At 48.6% G+C, this 24,174-nt stretch overlaps 1 protein-coding gene across 1 annotated transcript in view; it reads right to left on the minus strand.

Annotated features, from left to right (window-relative positions):
• Nucleotides 1–15,874: 15,874 nt before the first annotated feature.
• The window catches only part of KIF26B (kinesin family member 26B), a 491,854-nt gene continuing 483,554 nt past the window's right edge, over nucleotides 15,875–24,174 (minus strand). The window contains exons 13-15 of the mRNA XM_060128442.1: nucleotides 21,061–21,263; nucleotides 20,480–20,630; nucleotides 15,875–16,660 (exon numbers count right to left, since the gene is read on the minus strand). Of these exons, the coding sequence (XP_059984425.1) occupies nucleotides 16,512–16,660; nucleotides 20,480–20,630; nucleotides 21,061–21,263 (503 nt within the window). The 3' untranslated portion in view covers nucleotides 15,875–16,511. The remainder of the gene's footprint in view (nucleotides 16,661–20,479; nucleotides 20,631–21,060; nucleotides 21,264–24,174) is intronic.

Here is a 24,174-nt window from a genome sequence, read left to right on the forward strand (position 1 = left end):
CGCAGGCTGCAGGTTTATTCTTCCCATTGTTTTTGGTGTCTGTCCCCAGTGGCTAAGGTTGGTTCAGTGGGTTGTGTAGGCTTCCTGGTGGAGGGGACTAGTGCCTGTATTCCGGTGGATGAGGCTGGATCTTGTCTTTCTGGTGGGCAGGTCCACGGCTGGTGGTGTGTTTTGGGGTGTCTGTGGCCTTACTATTATTTTAGGCAGCCTCTCTGCTAATGGAGGGGGTTGTGCTACTGTCTTGCTAGTTGTTTGGCACAGGTTGTCCTGCACTGTAGCTTGCTGGTCGTTGAGTGGAGTTGGGTCTTGGCGTTGAGATGGAGATCTCTGGGAGATTTTCGTCGTTTGATATTAAGTGGAGCTTGGAGCTCTCTTGTGGACCAGTGTCCTGAACTTGGCTTTCCCACCTTAGAGGCACAGCCCTGACACCTGGCTGGAGCATCAAGAGCCTGTCATCCCCACAGCTCAGAATAAAAGGGAGAAAAAGAAAGAAAGAAAGAAAGAAGAAGATAAAATAAAGTTATTAAAAGAAAAAGAAAATTTAAAAAATGGATAGAATGCTAGGACAAATGGTAAAAGCAAAGCTATACAGACAAAACCACACACAGAAGCATACACATACACACTCACAAAAAGAGAAAAAAGGGAAAAAGAATATATCATTGCTCCCAAAGTCCACCTCCTCAATTTAGGATGATCTGCTGTCTATTCAGGTATTCCACAGATGCAGGTACATCAAGTTGATTGTGGAGCGTTAATCTGCTGCTCCTGAGGCTGCTGGGAGAAACTTCCCTTTCTCTTCTTTGTTTGCACAGCTCCTGGGGTTCAGCTTTGAATTTGGACCCACCTCTGCGTGTAGGTTGCCTGAGGGCGTCTGTTCTTCGCTCAGACAGGACAGGTTTAAAGGAGCAGCTGATTTGGGGGCTCTGGCTCACTCAGGTCAGAGGGGAGGGAGGGACACGGAGTGTGGGGCAAGCCTGTGGCGGCAGAGGCCAACGTGACGTTGCAACAGCCTCAGGCGCCCTGTGTGTTCTCCAGGGTAAGTTGTCCCTGGATCACGGGACCCTGGCAGTGGCAGGCTGCACAGGCCCCCGGGAGGGGGGTGTGGATAGTGACCTGTGCTCGCACACAGGCTTCTTGGTGGCCGCAGCAGCAGCCTTAGCATCTCTTGCCCGTCTCTGGGGTCCGCGCTGTTAGCTGCGGCTCGCGCCCGTCTCTGGAGCTCCTTTAAGCGGCGCTCTTAATCCCCTCTCCTCGTGGACCAGGAAACAAAGAGGGACGAAAATGTCTCTTGTCTCTTTGGCGGGTCCAGATCTTTTCCCGGACTCCCTCCCGTCTAGCTGTGGTACACTAGCCCCTCCTGGATGTGTTCACGCAGCCAACTTCAGTCCTCTCCCTGGGATCCGACCTCAGAAGACTGAGCCTCAGCTCCCAGCCCCACCTGCCCCGGCAGGTGAGCAGAGAAGCCTCTTGGGCTGGTGAGTGCCGGTCGGTACCGATCCTCTGTGTGGGAATCTCTCTGCTTCCCCTCTGCACCCGTGTTGCTGCACTCTCCTCCACGGCTCCGAAGCTCCCCGCCTCCGCCACTCACAGTCTCCGCCCGCGAAGGGGCTTCTAGTGTGTGGAAACCTTTCCTCCTTCACAGCTCCCTCCCACTGGTGCAGGTCCCGTCCCTATTCTTTTGTCTGTGTTTTTTCTTTTTTCGTTTGCCCTACCCAGGTACCTGGGGAGTTTCTTGCCTTTTGGGAGGTCTGAGGTCTTCTGCCAGCGTTCAGTAGGTGTTCTGTAGGAGTTGTTCCACGTGTAGATGTATTTCTAATGTATCTGTGGGGAGGAAGGTGATCTCCACGTCTTACTCTTCCACCATCTTGAAGCTCCTCCTATTGGGATTTTTAAAAAACAATCTCAAAATTCCAGAAAAGTTGCAAGTACAGGACAAAAAGGGGTTTTTTTCTGAATTATCTGAGATAAGTTGTTGACACACTAGACAGTTTTTGAGAGTTTTCTATAAATGAGAATAAGATTCTGATGGAGCTAGAGAGATTAGCATCTTAGAAAAGCAAGGGACTGTTGAAAGCTCTTCCTGAGAATGTGAAAGTGCAGGCATCGCCTGAGGGTATAGGATGTTTGTGAAAAAGACCAGGAGACTTCTTGTGTCCTACCTCTACCATAAGCTTTGTGACCTTGGGTAAATCACCTCTGCATCCAGTGACAACTGGACTAAATGAATAACTTCTGAGTTCACTTCCAACACAAGCATTTTGTGATTTTTATGTCTGAGGGGCATTTTTTTCCTACCATGAGGTTAAAGGGCAAAAATGATTCAGTCCTGTCCACCAGTGCCAAGTGCCCTTGCCCACTATTTGCCCCTGTGCTTGCCAGCCTGTGGCCTTTGACAGGGCTTCCAGCCTCATCTTCCTCCAGCTGACCAGAAACATGCTACCCTGCAGCCAAGCGAAGCCCATGGCAGTCTGTTCCTTCATGTCCCTGTGCTCATGCTACTTACTCTATGCCACATGCCCTTCTGCCTTCCCCCCAGTGCCCTTGGAAACCTTCTGCTCATTCTTCCTGATCTCTCCAAGCATTTCCTCCTCTGTGCTGCTTGAGCATCTATTCATTCCCCTCAAATCTTTCCACATCAACATAATTGCTTCTTTATTTGTCATTCTCCCCACTAGACTCCAAATCTTTAGAGGAAAGGGCCTGGGTTTCTTCCTTTTCTGCAGCCTCAGCTACTGTCACAGTGCTTGGCTTATAATAGGTCATCAGTGGATAAATATGCCTTAAGAACTGTGGGCCAGATACTGTGCTGGGCTGGGTGGAGAATGATCCTGCTCTTGGGGAGTTCTAGGCCAACAGGGGGAGAAAGATGATTAAATAGGCAATTGCCACGGAAGGGAAAGTGAGCAACAGTGTGGCAGAGGTGAGCTAGAGCTGATAAGGAAGCTCACAGGAGGGCACCTTTCAGACTTGGAAAGCCTTCCATTAAGCTGGGTTGCCTCACACTTGGACTTCGCCAACAGTACCTTGCCAGGGGCAGGTGTTGAAGAAATGTGTGCTAGACTCTAAGCTCCATAAGGATTTGGACCATGACCACCTCATTCACTGATGTCTCTACAGCTTCTAGCATATGTGACACATTGTGGTAACCAATAAATATTTATGCAATGAGTGCATGAATGAACTAACAACCAGGTCCTCCTTTCTGTTCTTTTCACATGCTTTTCCCACCTTGCCTCTCACTTTCTGACTTGTCCTTGTCCAGAGATGCGAGCTAAACTTACCTCAAAGAGGGTGGTGCTGAAGATCAAAGGCACTAATAAATATGAAACCACTTAGTATAGTATAAAGTGCTCTATACACATGAGTTACTACTTATCGCTTCTTCCCTTCCAAGGGTTGTGTTGGGTGCAGCCGTTCTGGGCTGACCTGGTTGGGGTTCAGAAGCCCTCAGGACCTGTTATGCTCCTGTCGATGCAGGAAAAAAAAAAAAAAAAAGACTCAAGCATTCTCAATTTACCATTCTTTAGAAATTTCCTACGTTTTAATAAGGACCTTAGAGATTTCTTCCTTTGCAACTAGAAAAGCATAATTCAAGGGCCATAATTAGGGTTCACGCAGTCACTGCTCCTGTGGACAGTCCTAATGAGGATTTTTCTTTTTTCTTATTGAGTTCTCCCAAAGGGACCTCTTATTAGAGAAAAATGAGTTCCACAGTCATGGTGGGAGGTAGACTGTATTAGTCAGGGTTCTCCAGATAAACGAAACCAGTAGGATGTGTGTACATACGGAAAAAGGATGTGGATTCACCACGTGGGTCCTGCAGGAGTATGGAGGGGCTGAACCATGCTTAAATCATGAGTTGGGGCCGGTAGAGGGACTGTCACTGGCCTGGAGCCTGAGATGGCTCAGGAGGCTGCAGAGAGGTGCACCGTGGAGCAAGCCCCTCGGCCTGTCTGTGCCTGAGTGACTTGAAACGTGCCGTCAGGGACAAGGAGATACTTCCGTCCTAAGAACTCCTGAACGGAAAAGTCCCCAATCCTTTGCCGTGACTTAGGATCGCAGCTGCTGTGGGACACAGACAAACCAAGTGGCCTCATGAGAGGTGTGAGAAGCCTGAGGGTTCAAGTCGCTCCCTTCTCCAGGCTGGTGCAGTGCCCGTTGTCTAAGGCGCTTACTCGGCCATTTTACAGCACAGCCTCCCCTGCCTATTAAAAAGCACGTGATGCTGAGTGAAACGGACAAGGGCCGGGATGGATGAAAATATTCCCCGGGAATGGGGAGGACGGGGGAAGGGGGGCGCGAGAGGGCGGGTAAAGTCAGTTCAGCTTTTCAGGTGTCCAAAAAGGAAACTCCAGGGGCAGGACTCGGGGGCTGAGAGAGGCTGTGGAGAAGGTAAAACCGGGGTCTCCTCTCAGCCTTGGAACCTTTCTTACCTCCAGCCTCCTCTCTAGTTCTTAGAAATCCAGGCCCCTCAACCTGTCTGCCACTCCCTCAAGGCAGGCCTAGCTTCTAAAGCTAAGACGTTTCCTTTATCCTCCACAGCTAAAACTTTCCAGAAAGGTCAGCAACCCGAGGATGGTGTCGTCTGATTAGCCAGCACTGAAGTTGCTCTGGCCGAGGGCAGCGGGACCACCTGGGCGGGTGTGGGTTGCCGGGTAACGTGGGGTGCGCTGAGGCTGACGCTAGAATGCGTGGCTCACAGCAGCGCGGTCCCCGCCCCCAAGAGCTCCGCGCCCTCGTGGACACGGAGGACTGCCGATCAATGGCGCGTGCGCCGAGGCAAGCATCGCCCCCACACCGTCTTCCTCACCTTGCGTCGGGGCCACGGGCTGGACTGGGACGCCCCGCCCTCCGCCGGGCTGAGCCGGGACCCGGGCGCTACATGCCCGTCAGTTGTGCAAGCTGTCGGATTCTTCCGCGGCCGCACGGGCCTTGAGGGTGGGGTTGCCTCTCCTCTGACAGGCACGTGCGAGTACACAGTGCGGTCTCGGGGCGCTGGTATTCGACAGACTCCATCTCCACCTGCACCCGGGTCAGCCGTGGCGCAGCGGCCTTAGGAGAGTCGAGAGCGCAGACCCAGCAGCGACCCCCACGCCCTGCCCCGCGGGCCCTGTCCTTTCCGCTTGGGAGAGCGGCGCGTGCGCAGTGGCCCGGCCGCCCCGGCGCAGCGCCTGCGCACCGGGCTGCTCCCGGGCTGCTCCGGTACTTTAAAGCGTTCGGTGTGAACAGCAGTGCGCGGGAGCTTCAGGGAACACCTGCGGGGTAGTTAGTCCGCTTCTGCAGCGAAGTCTGGAGGCACCATCCAGCAGGGCTAGTCAGCACGCGAAGGACTCTGATCCGCACCAAAGAAGCCCCCGTAATAAGCACTTTAAATCTCATTATCTGAATCAAACCAGGAGGCTCGTGAATTACTAAGGCATTTTGAAATTATTTCTGTCAGTAAAATAAGAGAGATTGAAGACATGTGGTCGACTTGAAAAACATAAGCTGGACCATCATGGCCTGAGGTGGGTATCTGCATCCAGCAAGCCCAGGCCTGTCCGTTTGAAGCGAGGCCCTGGGTCTGGGGCTCCACTTGGTCCTGTGTGCCCTCCGCTCAGGGAAGGGCTGGCGGCTCTTGGAGCCCGCTGCCTGCACCGCTTGACCGGGGTCTCCTCCAAGTGCCCGAGGACGGAGAGCAGGCGCGGCCACGGGAAGAAAGTTACACGTGTAACAGAATCCCACCACCTGGGCCTTCATCAATCAGCCCACCTGGGAGCAGAGTTTAGGGAGTGGGGCACAGCCAGCCCGTCTGCGTCTAACAGATGGAGGCCACTGACATTTATAAACGAATGGACAAGCACTGAATGAGGCCAATGGGAGACGTGAAGGTTGTCGGAAGGGTCTTTGCTCTAATTATTAGAACAAATGCCTAGCACCCTACTTCCTTACATCTGGTGAGCACGTAGCAGATTCTGACATCCTTCCGCATACAGTGTCTCCTTTCATCCTCAGAACAAGCCCGAAGGGCCCAGGCCACACAGGTGAGGCTTCCCTTCTACACAAACAAGGAATCTGAGCCCAGAGATGTTCTGTGACTCCCTCAAAGTTGACTGAGGGATGCAGTTCTCAAACCAGCACCCAGGCTTCATGACTTCTTGGCTAAGAGTGAAGACATATGTCAGAATTCTCAGGGAAGTGTTCCCAAAACATGTATATTTATAATGTATATAAAAGTTCCTTTCTGAGAGTCATGACCCAAACCCTCTGTATCCTAACACTTATTTTGTGCCCAGCACTGTGCTTGACACCTGGGGCCATAGAAAAATCTTCCACTCTTGGAAGAGTTGCAGAACCTGCCACCCAAAACATGCCAGGTCAGCATGAGGATTATTTTGAGCTAAAGGTGCTTGAAAAACAGCAGATGCAAGAAGGATGTTCTGATCTCCCCTTTTCTTCCTGAAAACAGGAGATATAACTCCCGTATGAAAAATGCCCTCCCCATACCCGGAGAAAAGAAACGTCCTTATCATCAGGGATAGGGAGTCAAGGCTGAGAGAAATCTGTACAAACAGACTTGTTAAAATAACTCATCTTCCTTTAGCGTCCTGACATATTTAGTTCCGTTTCCAGAGCTGCCTCTCTTTCTTCAGCAGAGTTTAAAAGCATTTAGGTTTCGCCACCTCTCTGGGTCTTCATTTTCTTATGAAGGCTCCCGTGGCACTTAAAGCTTATATTAAATAAATGTGTTTACTTTTCTCCTGTTAATCTGGCTTATGTCAATTTAATTCTAAGGCCCAGCAGTAGACCCTAAGAGGGTCGAGGTAAAGTTTTGCCTCTGCTACACCTCCAGAGCTTAATATTTAGGGACAGATACACCTGTCCTACATTAGGTACAAAGGAATAAGTAAGAACTTGGTGCATTTTACAGCAAGAGCGTGTCCCACCTTGGAACTCCTTGATATATATTTGTGGAGTGAACAAATAAGTGAATCAATGAAGTAGGAGTTTAGAGAGGAAGGGATGACTGTAAATGGGGCCCTCAGGGGAGGCCTCTAAGTACTGTTCTGGGTGGACGATTAAAAATGGCCACTCTCCATGTCTATAAAACGACTTGTAATGTTTTATTCCTCTTGTTACAGCTATTTCACTTCTAGGAATTTATCTTAAGGGACTTGCCAGAGAGGCAAAAAAGAGATATATGTTCAACATGTTTATTATAGTATAATTTATCATAGCAAAAAAAGTGGAAACAATGTTAAGGTCCAATAGCAGGGAATTGTAGTACTGAAATGATGGTCAGTCTACCCGATGGAATATTCTGCAGCCATTAAAATCAGTTGTAAGAGCACATGTTCTTGACTGGGGAAATATATGTGTGTGGTAGAATTATTAAGGGGGAAGAAAGCAGATTCCAAAAAAGGGTTAAGTCAATGATTATCCAAAAGTTGTAAAGGTGTTTGTGTGTGTCTATTATGACAGTGGTTGTCTGGAGTGATATTAAAGGTAACTTTTATTTTCAACTTCCAGCTTTTCAAAAGCCCAGTTTAAAAAAAAAAAATAAAGGCCTTTTTCTTGCTGGCTTTTCAGGGAACTTGGGGTTTGTGGAGCTCTGTGGTCTGGTGGAAAGCCTTTATTTTGAGTTTTTCTTCTGAGCACAGGCAAAGTGGTATAATGTACATGTCTGGACCTGGGACCGCTACGGAGGGAAGGGGCCCAAAGGATGGGCAGAACAAGGGCAATTTAACAATTACAAATGAAAAATAAATAGATGACACACTGTTTACCCAGCACATGGGAGGTACCCAGAGCAACTTCCTTGGGTGCCTCCAGGTCACTTCCCCTGATGGAGAGGTCAGGTGACTTGGAGGAAGAGTCTACCCCTCGGCCTCCTGGATTCTTCTCAGACTCTTGGCAAATGCAGGGAGAAGGCTTACAAGCAAGGGCTGGAGGACCCAGCTGAGTGGCACTAGGGATGGCCAGACCCAGCGGACAGGTGGGGGGGCTCCACGGGGAGTGAATTTCCATCGCAGAAAAAAAGTGACTTGCAGGGTGACCTATACTTATTCTCTCTCCCTCCTCCCCTTCTCCTTGCCCTCCCAACCTTGGACCCAAGAAGACTCTTCTGGAGGTGAGGCCTGGCGCAAGGCCCCAAATAGAGGAAAAGGGGCATGTGGTGGGGTCAGAGGTTGGCAAAAGCAGCTTGCACCCTACTTTGAGGAGGACTGTGTTTGCCTCTTTGTACTAGGGTTTCGGTTTGCCAGCCGGTGTTGTCAAGGTACTGAGCTCTCGGAGGCCGGTGTCTGATTTGTTCATCAGCCCCAGCAGTGTGTGACACAAAGCAAGCGCTCGCTAAAGATTTGTTCCGTGATTACTTTGTAAATGGTGAGTAGGCATCCGCGTGCTGGAACACCACTCTTCCATCTCTAGGAGGCCTGAAGGCCAAGGCTGCTCAGTGGTAGAGAAGTCAAGTCTGTGTGTATTGTAAAGCAAGGGCACGGGTTTGACTGGTGTGGGCCTGGTGCCCATTGTGAATTAGGGACTTAATCCCAAATGGGGCATTTGCAATGCAGACCTTTGGTTCTTTTGTTAAAGAAGTCTGACATTTCTGCAGACTCCTGCCCAGGTGTTTTCTGTTTCCTCTTCTTCTTCCAAAGGTGATCCTTTCATTCATGCATTCAACTAGTATTGTTTGAGTACCATGTTCCAGACTCTGTTCTAGACACTGGGGATATAGAAGAACAAGAGACACCCGTGGGTGCTGGGGCGCATTGGCTGCTGACAGGCCGATGTGTTTACACTCAAGTGCTCTGTATGTTTATAAAGGTTTTCTGGAAACAAAGCCTTCAACTAGAAGAGAGTGCAGAAGCATCAGACAGTGCAACAGGCCCTAAGCGAGACAGGACGGCATTTTCTCCACACAGATGCAGGGATGGAAGGGATGGAAAGGATGAAAAGCATAACAGTTATGTTAATAACAATTTGGAGAGTTTAATGGTTTAGGAGACAAATGCAAGTAAGGTCATGTATTTGGTAGTCCTCCCCTGAGGAAGGGGGAAGAACAAGGGGTTAGAAGCAGTTCTAGGTGCTGCCTTTATGGTCTCTCCTCTCCCAGGGGATGGTCAGAGTTAGGTGGCCACTCCACCAGCTCTTCTGTTGAAGGCATTATGTCTAGAAAACCCTATGGCTCCTGGATTCTTAAGAACTCATGGCTTCTGCTACAGTGGCCCAAAGGGAGCCCACGAGGGTCTGGTCTAGCATTTGGGGACAAAAGAAAGGGGTAGCTGGAGCTGTGCATGTCCAGGCCAGATCAGCAGAGTAGGAGGTATGGATTCAGAGCAGGGCTGTGACCAGTCCAACAAAGCCATCGCCACCTCAACACCTAGCTTCTTGACACGTTTCATGTGTGATCACCAGCCCTGTGACTCTCAGGGACGCAGGACAATGCCAGGGCTCTGGGCCTGAGCCCAACATCCACCCACCCCCGCCCGAGCTTCTGAACTTGCTGGAGGCCAGCCCCACAGTGGGAGGAGACAGGCCTCATCCTAGGAAGGCCCTGGGGCCTGGGAGCAAGTCCTCCGCCAAGGTGTCGCTCTAGTGAAAGGGATCCGCCCCAGGCCTTGAATTGTTTCCCCCTCTGTTCAGAAGGGTGAACTGGATAGAGGACTTCATGACTCTGAGTAGGAGAAAAGTGAACATTTAATGCCACCATAGTTTGACTCTTTTTAAACACCAGATTCTTTTTTGACAACATTTTTCACCTCATATGCCACAAAAAAGTCAGAGATCGTAGCCAGCAAACAATGTCTTCACACTGGAAATGGCGCACAGCTTAATGAAGTCATGTCACCAGGTTTTAAGAACTATAACTTTCTTTTCCAGACTGTTCTCCAGGTAGCCTGCTCACACATATCAGGATCAAGCCAACAGCTAACTTATATCGCTATGCGAAGGCCCATACACAAAACCAGCCTGTTTGCAAATAGGCCGTTGGGACCTACCCAAGTACAGAATAGTTGGATTTCTGACTTTAACAGATGAATTTTATTAAAAGTTTTTAACAGCAAACACTTGTAAGCTAAGAACTTAATTTTTAAAATGGCACCAATCTTTTATCCAAATAGTGAATTTAAAACAATGACATTAAATACCACCCTTGAATTTGAAGTAAGATTTTATGAACTTGTTTATGAATTCGCTGTTTCCGACACAATAAATGCACTTGGGCAGGTCTTGTCTCCAATTCTCAAATTGGCCCATTTCTACAGATTAGCATATTTATATACACATACATACATGACTAGAGCTGAAGGAACCACAAAGATCATTTAGCACACTGTTCTCCTTTTACAGATTAGAAAACTGTGTTCCAGAAACGTTGGGTAATATATCCAAGGCCATAGGACTATTGTCAAAACTGGAGTTAGAACGCAGGTTTTCTGTTCTATGTTCTTCCACCATGTCACATACCTTCTGTACACATGCATCCGTATACACCCCCGTGCACACACACGTCAGTACATCGGTGTGGTGTGTGTCCACATTTCCACACAGACCTGGTGCAACAGCACCTCATGGGAAGAGTCCAAGATGCCGGACTCAGATCCCAGTTCTGCTATAAAACTACTCTGTGAACTTGGGCCAATCATTGGCTATTGACTTCAGTTTCTTCATCTAAAATGATTATCCCCAGCTCCTGAACAGAGCTTTCATTTCTTCAAAGCACTTCCCATCAACTATACCATTTTCTCTTTACACTCTCCCAGAAGGGCAGCTATTATGACCCCCAACCTTCCATCGGGGAGCCCGAGGCCCAGCAATGTGAAGCGACTTGCCAAAGGTTGCATAGCGAGTGAGGAAAGCAGGCCTGGAGCCTGGTTTCCTTACTCTGAGCTCAAGGCTTTTTCTCCTAGGTTTAGCTGCCTCTCAAATGAGACTACTGACCCCAGCCCCTCCTGGCCTCTCAGGGATCCAGTGAGGGGACAAGATGCTTTAAGTATTATGGGTTGTAAGACTCACTAAAGTGCTTTGGTTTGTCCAGAAAAAACAGGTACTCTATATATCCAAGGTAAGGAACTTCAGTTTCCTCTTCCAGACCCCTTCAGTAACAGCAGGGGTGGGAGGTGGGACATCTTAGGTAAATGTAGGAACCTAATACTGTCTGCAATTTTCAGAAATTTAGTGTTGAACCAGCAGGAGGAGGCTGGATCCTCTTTCACTCAGGCCTGTGGAGGCTGATTTCCAAGACCGTTATCATCAAATTCAAAAGGAAATGATCTTTTCAGCTACTTACTTTAGAAACAAATTAGGTTTTGAACTAAGCCCTGGACTTTGAGGATTGGATCCTAATCCCTGTTTTCCTGTTTTATTTCTCTTTCCTCCCCGCTGCCTGTGTCTCTGTTAACAGAGCTTGTTAGAGTGAGGAGAAAAAAAAGCCATAGGCAGATCCACCAGACTTACACTTTGATGCATAGCACTTGGATAGCATTTCCAACCACGGTGTATAAATAAATTATAAAACACGAGGCGCCACAAAACAACATCCTGAGTTTACAAATAAATTATAACTTCTTCATAAACTGAATATGACAGTGTGGGGTGTTGGTTAGCAGTACGGGGAATGAAACAGTGAGCCTTTTGAGTTTCGAAGGTGATTTCTACATCTACCTAAAATAGATGTGTGAGTGCCAGGATTTCAGCACTCGCCCTACACGCATGGACGTTGGGAACTGCATCTAGAGAATACTGATTATGTGCACTAAAGGGCTGATGCCACCTCAAGCACTTCAAGTATGTCCGATATTATGGCATCATCTCTGGTTCCGAGCAGGGCCACCCCAATGCAGAATGCATTGTTTAGGGATGGATAAGCAGCTTCTAAAACTTTGCAAAAACTTTTTCTGAGAAGATGAGCTTCTCCTGGATTGGAATTATGCTGTTATCTGGAAATGACGAGCAGCTTGGAATAGATATGTATTTTGTCGGGAAGATTGCTAAGGGACACAATTTGTGAGTTTTTACCCACAAATGTTGACAGATCTTTGCTGGAGGAGAAAGAGAGATTATAATCCAAAGGGACACTATATTCTACTACCTGTCCACCCACTACTGCCCCCCCCAAAAAAAAATTTTAGACCATTTGCTGGCATTTGTCAATGAAACTGAGTGTCGGTTTTGCTTCACTGGGCATAGAGAAAAGTGGGCTGCACGGGCCTTTCTTCGGCAGTCAAGTTCCAGTGTGGCAATGTTGAAGAGCGTGCCCTGTGGGGGAAGATGGGCGGGCGGGCCCCAGGGCCAGCGCCCATGGGTGATCTATTCAGCATCAGTTTGTCAAGAACAGGGTTTTCAACGTGTTTCTTACTTGCATGGTTTCAGGGTTTAAAATACACTGCCCTTAAAAGTGAGGAAATCTTTAAATATGTGCTCAAGGAGTGGGGCTAATCTTCCAGCAGGAAAAGAACACTGAATAAATTCATGAATTCTTCTGGTTTCAATTTTGAAATTAACTCATCTTTAGTAATTTCTGTTACAGCCCAAACCCTTCTTGGAATAGGGATTTAAAAACATTCACCACATCATTATTTATGGTGGGAGCCTTGATTACAGATCAGCAGTGGCCAATGACACAGGCAACTGTGTGTAGAGCCAGGGTAATAAACGCTTGGGCTGTTGCAAGCCCTGCCTCTATCCCAAGAAACCCAGATCAGACAGCTGCTTTTGAATAGTAACACCTAAAAGGCTGATGGATTAACCAAAATTCATGATCAGCATCAGAATCTGAAGCCCAAAAAAGGGCTCTTGCTTAACATGAACAGAAATCCGAGAACCGGCACAAGATATATATGCGTCTGTGTCAGACTTTTTGAACCACTGCCCTGGATGGGTTTTGTGGCTATGATGTAGTCACCACCACCTTCCAGGAACACAGACTCCAAGCTTAAGACTAATTGATGACAAATGGCGAGATTCCTGCCTGCCGAATTACCCACTCTGGGCCGCATGGCGTTTTATCCCAGCTCTCTCCTGTCCCCAGCATGGGGTCCCTTGTATGAGCCCCACCTGAGTCAACACAGGACCAACCTCTGCATTTACATCTCAAGCTCCCTACCTTCAGAATAGCAACTGCAGATAAAACAACAGACAGGATGTTTCGATTTCAAATCTGGAAGAGATGAAAGTTAGTGACAGCTTCCCCATGACGTAGAGGGGAATTCAAGGACAAGAATATCAAAAGTTGCAGCTCTCAGGTGGGGCTTGAGAGCCCAGGATAAAGCAAATTCTCACTCTGTGGCAACGTGAAACACCCCTCATGAAATGCAATATGGATTCACTCCCCGGAAACAGCATCACTATTCCACTTTCGGGCTCTGAGTTTTGCTTCCACCTGACACTAAACTATTTGGCGAGGGGAACAGATTTCAGACAAAGAATTAAGGCTTCCACGTCTAAACGTTAATTTCAAATAAATATTTGTTTGGTCCTCTCATTTGTGGATAATAAAATGGAATAATGGGTTCTTTGACATTCCCTTTGCCTTCCTAGGTTATCTGTCACCAAAACCACAAGGAGACCTGGACCTGCCTCACACCTGGCCATTGAATGAGGTGTTCTTCAGTTATTAGAACTGCTACAGAACAGCTGACCAGCTGTACAATCAACTTATAGGTAGAACCAGGCATAGCACATTATAGCATAAAAATCATGATTTCTTCACATGGTTTACAAATACTTGGTGTGTTAAGATGTTTGTAGCTTACTTACGTTAGAAAAGAAAGGAAAAGAAAAGTAAGGAAAAAAGCCAATGGACAACCTCCATGCCAAGTTGTTCTCCTACACCATGGCCAAAAGCATCCTGTGAGAAGCTCCATGGTGTGGCATCTTGCGAGGCCAATGTGACTTGGTAAGAGAGCTCCTGGTCTCATTCAGCCCTTTGGCTATCTCATAAAGTTGCTACAAACATATAAAGCAGGTTTAGGCAGGAGGCAAGCAGAAGGCCACTCCCCTAGGAAAGTTTCCACTGATCAAGATTTTAATTTCTGTAGATGTTTCCGCTTAGTCTCACTCCAGGAAAGGCACAAAGGCCCCAGTGCTGGCCTGCTAAGGAAGTCAGCACAGTGAGGTAACCTGTGGGAAAGACACGGCCAGGGCGACAGCTAAGGACACTGATTACTAATCAAATGCGTTTGTTTCCAGCAAAGACTAGGATACTCACCTGTGACAATCCCTCAGTTAAAGGCTTTTCATGAAGTGGTGTATATCAAACCAGCAACCAAAGAGGTGCCGAATGGAAAACCCAAACAAACTCAACAGATTGGCATCCTTTGGGGTCCAGAAGCTTCCATTATGCTGCTGTTGAACAAGGCCATTAACACAAGTGCCGAGACCAGAGGTGCACCCAGAGCCATGGGGCTGCCCTGCAGAATGAGGTTAGGGTGTGGGACCCCTGCCTTCCAAGGGGACAGACACACTTGTTAAACTAGAGGGGGAAATGATCCGCTCTGGAGTCACTTTTCACCGTATTATAGCCCGTTTCAGCTATCAGATGGGAGTGCAGCTTCTATGTGCACCTCTGCATAGGAGCGTGCTCTAACCAAACACAGAGCCAGACTTGTCATCCACAGAGCTGGCTTCCAGTCTAGGGGGCTGACTTCCCAAACAAAGCTAATGGGGCCATCTGTGCCCCGTTCTGACCAGTAAAGGACTGGTACTATGAAGCTCACAAGACTATGGTTCCCACTTACTGAGTTCAGCTGAGCTATGCTGGGCTACACGTGTCCTGAAGAGCATTGTCAAAGAAATGCAAAGGTTCCTTTTCCTTGGGGAGCAGTTGGGGCTGAGGAGTTGGTTAGCCAGGACTGCCTCACCTGGAAATAGGCTCATGGAGATATGCTGCATTTCAGGGCAAAAAGAACAGGGAAAACCCTGGGCACCTCTATCAGTGGGCAGGCTGCAGGGGCCTGGGAGAGGGCCCTGACCTGGAAGGTAGGCGAACACCCTGCTGTTCCACAGCTGTTATTAGACAATCCCTTGACCACTCTGTGCCTGGGTTTCCATCACTAAAATGGGTATAATAGTCCCTAAGGGAATTGTGGCAGGGATGAACATCTCAATTTGAGAATGAGGTCCAAAGTCAAGCCCTGTACATCCATATGCATGAAACTCTGTGCCCTGCCTCGCTACAGGTGTGTGATGTATGACAGGAAAACTTTCTCTGCCTTCAGGTGTCAAGGTTGAGTGGCCAAGCCTGGTTGTTTCTTGGGATGGAGGCTTTGGTTCACATGAGGACTGGGACTTCCTGCATTTAAGCAGCACCCTGGGCAACAGAAAAGTTGTGCAACCTCACATCCATCCTTGTTCTGGACCAATACTGTCGGGGTCTCTGATCATCTACAAGCCCAAGAAGGTCTCCAAACTGGGAAAAATCCTCTGCTCTAATAAATTTGCAAAACTAGGGAGCAAAAATATATGGCTCTGCTGAATCGGTTCAAGGTCTCAATCCAGAGTCTTTGGAATAAAAATGAATATGAAAAATGTTATGAGGGCCATGAAAACCCTGGATTCGTGGGTAAAGGAACTAGTATATGTGTTCAGGATGTGTGAGGGGAAACTATTCGGAACAAACATCCCACCCAAAGGGTAAGCAGGGCCCAGGTCATACAGGCTCCTTTCCCCCTAGAGACGCAGCCCTTTCTCCTCTCTTTTCTCTCCAGCTCACGTGCACCTGCTCCACGATTGACCTCCGAGTCTGCCCGCTGACACTGCCACTCGTAGGAGCTGGCATTGAGCATCACCTGCTGTTCCAACCTTCTTTGGAAACACACTGGCTTGTGCCTGGAAGTCTCTATCTTCTGTTTGAGTGGCCTTCCCAGCAGAACCATAGCAGACAGTTAACATTTATTCATATGCCATACCGATTAGGAAATAGCTCTACAAACACAACTTACTTAGAAACAGCAAGTCAGAAATAGGATAAAACACCAAGAGAAAACGAGCTGTAAATACATTGCAAAAATGTGTTTGATTTTCTTTTTTGTTCGTTTTGTTGTTTTCATCTTGACTAGCACCATCTGTACACAAGAAAGTATGAACATAAATGTTTGGATAATAACAAAGATTTGCAAGGCACTTCATCAGTCATTCGGAGTAACTTGTTTTGTTTTCACTTTCCACAGCAATCCCACGTCCACCCTCGCCTTTTCTCACAAACCAGGAGAAGAGTGAGGTCTCTTTTGCCAGCATTTCTTATGTACAAACAAGTTCTTTAAAGTTCCTCAAAGTGCTTTTTCAGTCTCACGGGGGCTTCCACGTCCCTTGGGTTTCCCACCATTTTCTCCTCTCCTGCGTGTTTGGTGTTTGCACCTTTCCTACAGAAAACAAAAGAAAAATCACCTTCTGCTCCACGCTCACTCCAGACTTGCCACCGACCTTCGTCCTCCTTCCGTGGTCACTGAGCGCGGCCAGCACCGAGGGCCCGCCGAGCGCGGCTGCCTGCGGATAGGGAGCGAGGGCCGGCCGGGCGGCGGCTCCCGTCAGCGGCGCCGGGAGGTGATGTCGAAGCAGGTGATCATCATGAGGTGCGCCTTGCAGAAGTTGACGCGGCTCTCCAGGCGCTCTGTCACGCACTCCAGCGCTTCCAGGTACTCCAGGGAATCCAGCTCCAGAACCTGCTCCAAGTCAACTGCAAAGAAGGAGAAGCCCGATGGAGACGTGCGGCCAGCGGGGAAGGGTGATCGGACGGCTCAGCCGTGCCGGCCCGCGGCTGCTGCACCTACACCTGTACCTGCACCTGTACCTATACCTGCGGCTGTACCTGCACCTGCACCTGCACCTCTACCTGCGCCTGTACCTGCGCCTGTACCTGCACCTGCACCTGCACCTGCGTCTGTACCTGCACCTGCGCCTGTACCTGCACCTGTGCCTGTACCTGCACCTGTACCTGTGCCTGCACCTGTACCTGCGCCTGTACCTGCACCTGTACCTGCACCTGTGCCTGTACCTGCGCCTGCACCTGCGCCTGTACCTGCACCTGCGCCTGTGCCGGAAGGTCTTAGGCAGCGCTGCCACACCCTCCTGCTCAACCCTCTGCCGCTCTCAGGTCGAGAACAAAACACTTTACTACTTGTAGTTATATTGGGACCCTTCATTCCAATGATAACGTTAGACCCCTGATATTTTATTGCGACTCTACCGAGGGACAAAGTGACATCAAGCTCTCTCCACCTCCACCATCTCCATGACAGGATTTGGGACTCTACCAGCACCATTTTCTTTATTAACTAGAAAATAAATAAAGCTTCAAGCTGAGGTATGGAGAAACCCTTCCCTTCTGGGGTCTCACCTGAACGATGTTTATACCTCTGCCTGCTGATGTAAGTGTGCTGCTCTCTGGTTAGTCCCTCACACAGCTGTGTGCAGCTGTCTCTCTACGCAGTGACCCTGCCTCTTGGCACTTCCTGTACAGTTTCACATACTCACTGGCCCTTTGGGAACTAGGGTGATGATGGAATCTATGTTAATAATTACGATTCTTAGACTCATAGACATAAAGAACAGACTTGTGGTTGCCAAGGGGGTGGGGGGGTAGGTAGGGGTGGACTGGGAGTTTGGGATTAGCAGATGCAAACTAGTATACATAGGATGAATAAACAACAAGGTCCTACTGTATAGCACAGGGAACTACATTCAGTATCCTGTGATAAACCATAATGGAAAAAATATAAAAAAGAATATAGATGTGTGTGTGTGTGTGTCACTGAATCACCTTGCTGTACAGCAGAAATGAACACATTGTAAATCAACTATACTTTAATGAAAAATAATAATAATTACGATTCTGTGCTCAGAAGCTGAGATTTAGGACCCAGATGCTGTCCCTAATGTTCAGGCCTGCACAGAGTTAAAAGCCTGTTTCCTTCAGTTCCTCAAGGGCAATTATGTGAGGCCACCCTCTCCTGGCCCCCAGCCACTACTTGGTCCAGTGGTGACTGGGCAGGGGGGTAGGCTGCTACAGAGTGCCCAGCATGGAGAGGACAGGCATGGGCAGCAGCCAGGGCAGCGGGGGTGGCCCTGGAATCCAAGGCAGGAGACTTGCACTTGACTCCCAGGTCGGCCACGCCTAGTCTTTGCTGCCAAAGGGTCCTTAAAAGTAACAGGAGAGTCATAATCCCTAGTCCGCCTACTTTCCTAACTAGAGTTGCCATGAAGAGTAGAACCAAAAAGAGACGATGAATGTGAATGTGGTCTGAGAACTGTAACAAGCTACAGGAACATCAAGGGCTGAAATCAAGGCTGACTTCTTTTATAGGAGACTTAACTGGGCTCAGAGAAGTGAGGCGTCCTGCTCAGGGTTACACAGTTAATAAGGACCGGGGCTGGGAACGAGGCTGAGGCTCCTGAGTACCGGTCTAATATTTAAAAACCAAACAAAACGCCTCACCATACCATACCCACATCAGCTATATTATTGGATCACCTTGGAAATTTAAAAAAATGGATTCCAGAACATTTATTTCTAGCCAACACCCAGCCTATTACCCACACCCAGGGAACAGTCAGAATACAGTCTCATTGATTTTTGGGGGGTCATTTTTGGTTTCAATTCATCTTGAAGAAACAATCTGTGTTTCTCCTTTCACGTGGCCTTCTGTTCATTACCTTTCTCAGCATCAAAAAATCCCTGATTCCTGACGTGAACAAAGGCAAGAAGGAAGGGATCGTTTCCTGGAAGCATCTACATATGTACCAACGTTTAAGCTGCTCCCATCCTGGGAAAAAATGTGACTTTGTAAGATGAAGACAATTATGAAGCCTGCCTTAGGCATAAATAGCTCTCAAAAAATGTTAATGAAAACAGCAGAAAGGAAGAGGAACTGCTGAATGGGCACCCCTGGGATCTTGAAGTGCCTGAGGATTAATGGAAGAAGGAAAAGGGTGTGCACAGGTGGGAGAAACATAGCATTAGGCTCCATGTTTATGCCGCGGCCAGACTTCAGCTAATGTCCTCGTTCGTGTCTTGTCTGCCCTATCACAGCCTTAGATGGAAACACCCTGGAGAGCAGGAGTTCATGTCTCTGGTCCAGATTTCTCACAAGGGACCTACCTTGCTGCATCATGCAAGCAGGTGCTGAGGAAATGTCTCCTGTTGAGGATAGCTATTTCGTTAACTCGGGGATAATACAAACACTAATTACTACCGGACATTGCTCCTTCATCATGGGCAGGCAGTGTAACCAGCACTGGACTGATAGTAACTCGTTCACTCTCACAACAGCCTTATGAGGTAGGCACCATTATGTGCCTACCATCTGACAGTTAAGGAAATCAAGGCTCAGAGAGGTTAAGCGTCTTACCCAAGGTCTCACAGCCAGCTTCCAAAGTGGGTCTGCATGACTGTGGCTGTCACCACAAATGGTACAACTCAACAAGGTAAGATGCATCACAGACTGGTCCCAGTGCCCTGTCCTCCTTTAGGTTATGTTGATCCTCATATGCACTCATGAGGTACTCAGGGGAGATGTTATTACCTCAGTGCTATGGAAAGGAAGCCACCTGAAGACATACTGTGAAAGTGGCAGGGCACAGCTAGAAGACCAGCAAGTTCTGTCCTTTCTTCTTTGCCCAGGATCATTTCACCCAGTATTTCTTAAACCTAAGCCCCAGACTCTGCCTGTCACGCTCCCGGCACTGGCCTGGGAATGCTCAGGAGAGGGTGATGTGACCTTCAGGGGACAGTCGTGAAGAGAGGGAGGCACAGGGAGGCTGAGGGACTGGAGGGAAGAGCTGATGAGTGCCAGACAGGAAAGGAGGGAAAGGAACGTTAGTGGAAGTAATGTATTTTATTTCAGAGACTAAGCCGTCTAGCATTGGGCCCCCATATCAATGAAACAGTTGGGACCAGATTTGAGCTTTATTTTGTGGTAAATGGAATGGTTCGAAACAAATAAATAAGAAACAATTGAATCCATCTTTCAAAGGGAGCAGAATTGTTCTGAATTGTTATTAGATGGTTACTGTCATCCTGGGCTTTCTATTAAATGGAAATAACACTGTGAATGTTATTCTTTCCACTCAAAAATGTTTTTCTTGCTTTCTGGGTTCTTTTTGAGGCTTTTCTAGGATTGCACATTCTACCTTATAAAGCACTCTACAAATTCTTGTCTATTTCAGGCTAGATATGCAATGTGATTTTGTGGCCGGGGAGCAGATTGGTAATATAGCCTTCATGTCTGGGTGAGCGTCCACCACACGTAGGGGGAAAAAAAATCTCATTTTCAGGTGCTTTGGACTGAGACACATAAGAAATAATCGTGCAAGAGCAATACTCACCGCCCTGCTGCTCACACCCCTCCCACCTGCCCCCCATAGAGCGGGATTGCGCTCAGGGAGGCCATCTCCAGCCAAGGGGCATGGAAGGCCCTCGGGTTCAGACAGCGTCTGTGTCCCTCTCAGCCTGGCCTGTTTAACTGGTGAACCCAGGAGTCGCAGTGATGGGCCTTACATTCGCTGAGCCACTTGTTGGGATCCAGCATCAGATACTGTTTCGTCGTCTCCAGCTCCTTCATTAGCCACTCGTACTTGGCTCGGACCTCGGCAATTCTCTGCTGGCGATGCTCCAGGATTTTCAGCTTTGCATTGAAGCACATGACCTCCTAGTACACAGATGGGAAGGAGATGGGGGTGGAGGGGGGAGGAGAAAGGACCTTCAGCTCAAATCCAGCCCAGGCAACCTCTTCTGGAAAGGAATGCTTGTGCTTATGGTCAGTGCAAAAGGAGCAGGTCACTGGGAAGTTTGGGAGGGAGCTGGGGGCTCAGCTCAGACAGCCCACTCACGGGGTAGGGCTATCACTGGCACATCTCAAATTTAGAAGGTGGCCGGTGCTCCAAAATGGAGCCAGGAGAGCCTTCAGAGGTCTCCGGGCGGAGAAACAGGCTGCTCTCCCGAGCTGGGGGCACGGGCCCGTCTCCCGCCGGAAGCCGCTGGGAGTCTCGGTGGCCTGCGCCCTCCTCTCGGGCGCGGCCTCAGCGTCAGCCCGGGGACCTCCTGGGGGACCGCCACCGCGTGGGGAGGGGGAGGCGCACCTTGCTGCTGCCCCCTCGTCGCCGCTGCAGCCGCTCCACGTCATCGATTTCATAGACTTTAATCTCAAAAGGTTCCCCGAGGCCCCTCTGGGTGCTGCGCAAGGGGCCGTCCACCCAACGGACCCCTGCGCTGTTGGCCGGTTTCCTCACAGGGGAGGGGGTGTCAAGGGACAGCGCCGGGATGAGCCTCCGTCTCTGGGAACCTAGGCAGGGGATTAAGCCTAAAGTTAATTGTTTTGAATTTCTATCTTTTTTTTTTAACATCTTTATTGGAGTATAATTGCTTTACAATGGTGTGTTAATTTCTGCTTTATAACAAAGTGAATCAGTTATACATATATATATGTCCCCATATCTCTTCCCTCTTGCGTCTCCCTCCCTCCCACCCTCCCTATCCCACCCCTCTAGGTGGTCACAAAGCACCGAGCTGATCTCCCTGTGCTATGCGGCTGCTTCCCACTAGCTATCTATTTTACGTTTGGTAGTGTATATATGTCCATGCCACTCTCTCACTTTGTCACAGCTTACCCTTCCCCCTCCCCATATCCTCAAGTCCATTCTCTAGTAGGTCTGCGTCTTTATTCCCATCTTACCCCTAGATTCTTCATGACATTTTTTTTTCTTAGATTCCATATATATGTGTTAGCATACGGTATTTGTTTTTCTCTTTCTGACTTAACTTCACTCTGTATGACAGACTCTAGGTCCATCCACCTCACTACAAATAACTCAATTTCGTTTATTTTTATGGCTGAGTAATATTCCATTGTATATATGTGCCACATCTTCTTTATCCATTCATCTGGTGATGGACACTTAGGTTGCTTCCATGTCCTGGCTATTGTAAATAGTGCTGCAATGAACATTGTGGTGGTACATGACTCTTTTTGAATTATGGTTTTCTCAGGGTATATGCCCAGTAGTGGGATTGTTGGGTTGTATGGTAATTCTATTTGCAGGTGTTTTTTTTTTTTTTTGCGTTACACGGGCCTCTCACTGTTGTGGCCTCTCCCATTGTGGAGCACAGGCTCCGGACGCGCAGGCTCAGTGGCCATGGCTCACCGGCCCAGATGCTCCATGGCATGTGGGATCTTCCCGGACCGGGGCACGAACCCGTGTCCCCTGCATCAGCAGGCGGACTCTCAACCACTGCGCCACCAGGGAAGCCCTATTTGCAGTTTTTTAAGGAACCACCATGCTGTTCTCCATAGTGACTGTATCAATTTACATTCCCACCAACAGTGCAAGAGGGTTCCCGTTTTTGAATTACTATCTTTTAAATGTAGTTTTGATGCAAGGGCTGGCGGCGTGACAGGGCTGTCGGAGCCTGTGGCAGGGCTGTGTTTGAACCCCTCCAGCCTCCCACCTCCCGCCTCAGCATCCACTTCCTTACCTGGCACTTGCTTTACCTCCACAAGCTCAGATGTCCCCCCTTCCCTGTCAAGCCACCTGTGGTCTCCCCCCTGAAACACACACGCTGGAGGACACGAGAACTGAGAGTCACCCTGGCCACACCCTCAGCACGGACAAGAGTTACCGTGAAATTAGAGACGTTCCATTAGCGAGAAAAGATCCTAGTGTTCGGTATTGCGGTAGGAGGAGTTTATTTGCTTCTAACAACAACACTGGAATAAGCACTGCTTATGCCAGGCCCTACTTATCGTGCCTTACACACTGTGACGGAGACTGCGAGCTGCCCCCCAGTACCTGCCCCCCTCTTCTTCCTCTGCAGAAGACCCTGAGTTGGAGCAGGGCACATGGCCACCCAGGTGTACCCTGTGTGGTACACGTGACTTAAGCTCCACCACTGCAACAGAAGCAGAATTGCCCTGTGTAACAGCTAGAAAGTGTCCTGAAAGGATGAGGTCTGCTCTCCTCGTCCTCTCGCCTTTGTCCTGGATGGAATATGGGCCTGTTGGCCGGTCCATGACATGAAGATCGTAAACAACAGAAAAACAAGAGAAGGAACCTAGATTCCTGACACCCTGGAGACCTTCACAGTGGTACATGTGTTACAACTGAACCTACATTGACACGTCATTATCCATAGGGATACCCAGGGTCCATAGTTTACACTGGGGTTCACTCTTGGTGTTTACATCCTGTGGTTTGGACAAATGTGCAGTGATATGTATCCACCATGATACGATCACACAGAGTATTTTCCCTGCCCTTAAAACCCCCTACACAGACTTTTACATGAGAAATTAATCTCTATATTGTTATTAGGGTTTTCTGTCACAGACAAGCCTAGTATCTAATTTAATTCTCACAGAAGCAGAAACTAAGGTACAAAAGACTTCAGTAACTTGCCCAAAGTCTCAGTGTTCCCTTGTTTAAAAAATCCATTGCCGGGCTTCCATGGTGGCGCAGTGGTTGAGAGTCTGCCTGCCGATGCAGGGACACGGGTTCGTGCCCCGGTCTGGGAAGATCCCACATGCCGCGGAGCGGCTGGGCCCGTGAGCCATGGCTGCTGAGCCTGTGCTCCGCAATGGGAGAGGCCACAACAGTGAGAGGCCTGCGTACCACCCCCCCCAAAAAAATCCATTGCCCACATTCTCTACCAAAATAAAAAATAAAAATATCAGATAATAAACGATTTCCCTAAAGGATGGGTTATAATTAAACATCACAGAACTTGGCACGTAGTAGGTGCTCACTGAACATGAATATCCTTTTGATTTTTTTCTTCATAATCTATTTGAGGAGATGAAAAATACACAGAAATCACAGAGACTGTATGGTTAGGCCATTTAAGATGGCTGTTCTCTTGTTCTCTATAAATCCCCTGCTTGACCAGTCCCTGCTTCACTCACATGACTACCCCATCCCCTTAATTACAGGGCTTAATCAGTCCCTGATAACCAATGAGCCCACCTGACATCAATTCCCCCTATAAATGGTAGCTTCCTTTTCCCCCGAGTAGTGAAGACTATTGCCATATCTTGTCTGCCATACATGGTGGGTGTCGCTCCAGGACCCTGTGCGTCAGATCCCTCTGACCAGTAAACCACTGATGACTCTGTTGCTGTCTCTGGGCTCTTCCTTCGGTCTCAAGGCTGGGTAACTGCAAGGCTTGTGGGCCTGCAGGGTGCATCCCAAGAACTGGCGAGC

Source organism: Lagenorhynchus albirostris, chromosome 2 (genome assembly GCF_949774975.1).
Source record: "Lagenorhynchus albirostris chromosome 2, mLagAlb1.1, whole genome shotgun sequence".
NCBI lineage: Eukaryota > Metazoa > Chordata > Mammalia > Artiodactyla > Delphinidae > Lagenorhynchus > Lagenorhynchus albirostris.